Source organism: Beta vulgaris, chromosome 7, assembly GCF_026745355.1.
Source record: "Beta vulgaris subsp. vulgaris cultivar EL10 chromosome 7, EL10.2, whole genome shotgun sequence".
NCBI lineage: Eukaryota > Viridiplantae > Streptophyta > Magnoliopsida > Caryophyllales > Amaranthaceae > Beta > Beta vulgaris.
In genome coordinates this window covers 48,125,041-48,129,890 of record NC_079208.1, presented here as the reverse complement: position 1 = coordinate 48,129,890, position 4,850 = coordinate 48,125,041, and the positions used below count along the sequence as shown (strand labels likewise).

At 32.9% G+C, this 4,850-nt stretch overlaps 1 protein-coding gene across 1 annotated transcript; it reads right to left on the bottom strand.

The window, feature by feature from the left end:
- Positions 1–393: 393 nt before the first annotated feature.
- On the bottom strand, positions 394–4,103 carry LOC104908732 (hypothetical protein). Its single transcript, XM_010697883.3, has 2 exons — positions 3,606–4,103; positions 394–764 (listed from the first exon to the last, which is right to left on the bottom strand). Exons 1-2 carry the CDS (start codon positions 3,974–3,976, stop codon positions 653–655), a joined length of 483 nt encoding a protein of 160 aa, XP_010696185.1. The 5' UTR covers positions 3,977–4,103; the 3' UTR covers positions 394–652.
- Between the last annotated feature and the right edge of the window lie 747 nt (positions 4,104–4,850).

Genomic DNA, 4,850 nt, shown 5'->3' with positions numbered 1-4,850 from the left:
TTTAAACTCTAGTGTAGATTTAAGTAAGTTGAACTAGAACACCATTATACTTTAAAAAGTAAAAAGATTTAGCTCAAACTCAAATGAAAGTTGAACTGAGTTCGGTAACCCGAAGCCCACGCTCAAGGTCACGTTGGAGTCATTAATACAAACCCAAAAGTATACCAAGTACCAACAATGTCTCAATACTGCACATTAAAAAGAGGAAATGCATCACATAGGATACAAGTTTTAGTACCAATAGCACATAGTCATAGAAATATATGGAAGAAAGCACTCAAATAACTTCATCATTCTCATGTAAGCTTTCCAATGACACATTGCCAGTGCTTGTAGCATGAAATTTGGTTTCGTGCTCCGGCTCCTCGAGTCTTCTAAAGCAACAAGCCAAACTCCCCTTGTAGCAAATTGTTGCTGCAATCGCTTGATTCATTAAAATATAACTGATCTACTGTTACATCTTTCAAAATTCAGTGTCTTCTATCAAAGAAACAATAGTAAAGCTTTCAAACTATTTTTACAACACATCCAGTTCTAGTATTTGTAATTTACTGCTTTTTACACTGTTGTAATTCAAAAACCACTAATCACGATGCACTAAAAGATTTAGTTCTGTCAATTGTCAGCATGTCACTTGCTAGCATCAGCTTGGTCAATAGGGAAGGTCACCTTCAGGAAGGTCCCAGTTATCGTTATCAAAGTCATCAACTTCCTTCTTCGGAATCTCTGTATTGTTCTGCTTTGTAACTCTTGGCTGAAAAGGCCTGCATATAAACAAGTAGGAAACATGAATCACCATTTTAAAGAAATTTAAAAGATTTCACTGACGGTTTATGAACATTGATTCTAATAAGAAAGCAACAGAAGATCAAGATCACACTCAAACAAAAGTGAAAAACAGTTCATTTAAAGCACTTTAGGGATTCTGCAAGATGCTAATTTAATACTCCTCTTAGTAGTAAAGGTAAAAAGATATACAGAGCCATTCTTCATCTTGTCAAAGTCTGCATAATTATCTCACAGATTACTATTACAGAGAGAAAAAAATAGAATGCCAGTAAACAAAACTACAACACTAACCATAAACGCATAAATTCCCATCAAGGTAAAATGATAGATAGCAATGTTGCATGGGTAAGCAACAGAAAGAATGAAATTTGGTTGCAGCTTCTCAATTCTAACACAGATGATGGATGCTAATTTGTTACCAGAGACTTCAGGTAACTAATTCCACAGAGTTGGTATACATCTGTTTATTTGGTTGCGAACTTGCACCACATATTCCTTTTCCTACACAATCTAACAGTACATCAAGCAGAGTGGATAGCTGTAATAGAGTGATTGGTTGATTTTAACGGAGGGAGTATAGCACAAGAACTCGGACATAGAGGCTGAATTTTATGGGATAAAAGGAAAGAGGCAAAAAGCAATGTTATTAATAAACCTTAAATTTGTCGAGCAAACAGAGGAACCTATCTAAAGGCTTCTATGGTAACTGGTAACCTTTGGGCTTTGCTACTACAAATAATTGCATAGGCTAACTTCTAAAATGACTCAACATATGTAGTTATGTACTGAATTTCATATATGAAGAAATAACAAAAGATGTTCTTTTTACTATTTAGCCTAACTCTGTCTGGAAATAAAAGCCAAACGTGAGACTATTTTGCGTTGTCTAGAAAAATTTCTCACCTTTCCTGGTATACTAGTAAACTGTAATTGAATTTCCCAAGATACCCCTGCTTAGAGTTACGTACAGAAGATGAGAATGACACAACTAATTTAAGAAGTACTTGGAGATGTTATATCCTTAATTATAGGGGAATAATGTGATAAACTAATTACCATTACACTTTTCATTTTCCATCCGGGCCAATCGTAGTCAGCGATAGATCGATAGCAAACATCTGCGCTACACAGCATAATCCATAAAGGATCTCTAATACCATTGGAACAACAGCAATATCCAGAAGACCAGAACATATTAATTTTGACTCCTCAAAGCTCTAAGTCGTTCAACATACCGAACTCACCAACTCTGCGAAGAGTATTCTGGGCAAAGAAATAATTGAGTATACCAAGGTATTCAAAGGAATGATATGTCTAGTATCATGTTTATCATACCATAATGCAATCATTAGCAACCCAAATTTCCTTCATTTTGCACTAAAGTAAGGTGAAGATTGCCCATCTATCAGATATGAAACTGATGTTTTGATTTTGTGTCTAACTTTCTACAAGTCAATTATAATTACTTACAGAAATAAAATCTTCAATCATCCCTTAATAAAAGTACAAATAGCCTAAAATTTTCATCCTTCATTATGATTCTTCATGCTCATCCCAGAAATTCCAAATATGTGAAGCCAGCCAAAACTAAATTTATAATTTTATATCCCAGTTCTTCCACCCATCTCTTACTAAAACAAAACAAACATCCATAAACAAAACCAAACAACTAATATAGAACCCAAAAGGAGAAAACTTCTGTAGTTTTCGCTTAGATAAGTCCACTACAATAGTCCATCACTCCAAACTCCGAAGTATACAAAAGACCTTTAAAAAATGAAGTGAATACAAAGCGGAAATAAAAAGGTGCTGCTAAACCCTGAATTTTCCATCACAATTTTTTCCTAGGTCATAAGATCATACTTCCAAGATTGGGACTTTGCATAACCATATATCATCATGTTGCTCGTCAAGCTTATTTAAGCAAACATAAAAACTAATCTGACTGGCATACCTCACTATACACATTTTGATATACTTCCTCCGTTTCTTTTTACTCGCTACACTTTCCATTATGGGAAGTTTCACATTACTTGCTACACTTCTTTTTTGGGCAATAAACTCTCTCTATCTCTCTCCTCCCACATGGGTCCCTTTTCTTTTGACTCTCTACCTCTCTCTTCTCCAAAAATTGCCTACGAGTCCGTGAAATGAGAAGTGTAGCGAGTAAAAAGAAACGGAGGAAGTATCATCATAGGACCCAATAACTTCCACCACCTAAATCCATTCTTGAATCCAAACATAAAACCCCCATTTTTTCTACATTTCACAAACCTTTTCGAATTTTGCCGGAAACTTTCTAATCACCATTTCAAGTCTGGCAAAACATAAAATTTTCACCATAAAACTTAGCATAAGGACACTTCGCCTTTGCCCAAGCAAAACCCCTCCAATCTTTCTCTTCATTTATATATCTGGAAGTTCTTAATTTTCCACCATTAAACTTAGAAAAACCACACTTCACCCAAGTAAAACCCCTTCAATTTTTCTCTTCATTTCTCATTCAAGGTTTATAAGTACATCCTTTGCTAATAAAATCCTCACATTTCTACCAAAAAGTGCATTTCTTTTTCCGGGGTCTTTGAGGATTCCCAGTAACATATTCTACCCTAACTAAACAACACAAAACCAAACTCCACAACAACAAACAAATCCCAACAATCTAAAAAGGCAAAAAAAATGCCCTAAAATATCAAATAACTTAAAATCCCACAACTTTGCAACCTGAATCAAATACAATCAGATTAAATCATGAACAACAATAACAAAATCTTAAAGCAAAAGAGTAATAATTCCAAGAAATGAATAGGAAAAACCTTTTACGATTCTTCTTAGCAGCTTCACGAGACTTGCGTTTCTTCTTATCATGAGGATTTTCAAACCATCTCCTTCTCTTAGATTCTTGAATAATATTAGCTCTTAAAACTTCTCTCCTAAACCTATTGAGCAGCCTCTCTTCTGGTTCATTTTCTTCCACTATTACCTGCACATTATAAGTTCCCATTGATGTTATAAACAACCCATTTCGATTTCTGGGGATTGTTTGGATTTTGAGAGAAAATGAAGGGAATGTAAGAGGATATGAGAGGTGGGTTTTTATGGAAGATGGGAACTTGGTTTTGGGGTTGTGAGTTTGTGGGAGTAAAGAGAAGAAGTTTGAGGAGGAAGAAGTTGTAGTAGCAGACATGGTGGATTTTGTTGGAATGTTGGGGAGGGTTTTTGTTTGTGTGCGGTTTAGGGTGGTGATGGTGGAGAATACAACTTTCAAGTGGTCCAACAGGTAGAATTGGGTATGTTATGTTGGACAAGAAAGTCGCTACCAGATAGGCAGATACTATGATTGTCTGATTGAGACTTGCACTTATTTTTACAAAACTGAATCCGGAACTAAATTGAACTGAAAAAATAATATTAACGATTAATAATAATAAATATTAATATTAATAATTATAATAACTAATAATAATACTATCTCTGTTTCCTAAAGATCTTTCTTGTTATTGCTCCTACATATACCAAGGATAATCCATTTGTGTAGGGTATGAGGTGGGTAAAGTAAGAGAGAAGAAGGGGTTAAGATAAATAACAAATAAAAATGGGTTAAAGTAGAAAAGAGAAAGAAAGTAAAATTGAATTAATAATGTAATGGTGGACCATATGATAAGGACATGAGAGGGTAAAAAGGGAAAAAAAATTCCAAATAAGGAATAAAGTAAAGGAGGGAAAAAACCTTTTGAAAACACACTTAAACGGAAAAAGGAAAAATCTTTAGGAAACGGATGGAGTAATTAATAATAATAATAATAATAATAATAATTAGTATAATAATAGTAATAATAATTAATTAAAACAATAATAATAAATTATAAATATTAATAATAATAAATTATAAATATTAATAATAATATAATTATTAATAATTTTAATAATAATTATTATTATAGTAATAATTAGAATAATAATAGTAACAAATGATTAATACTAATAATAATTAATAATAAAAATTAAAAACAAAAATTATAGCAATAATAATAGTTGTTAATATAATAATAATAATATTA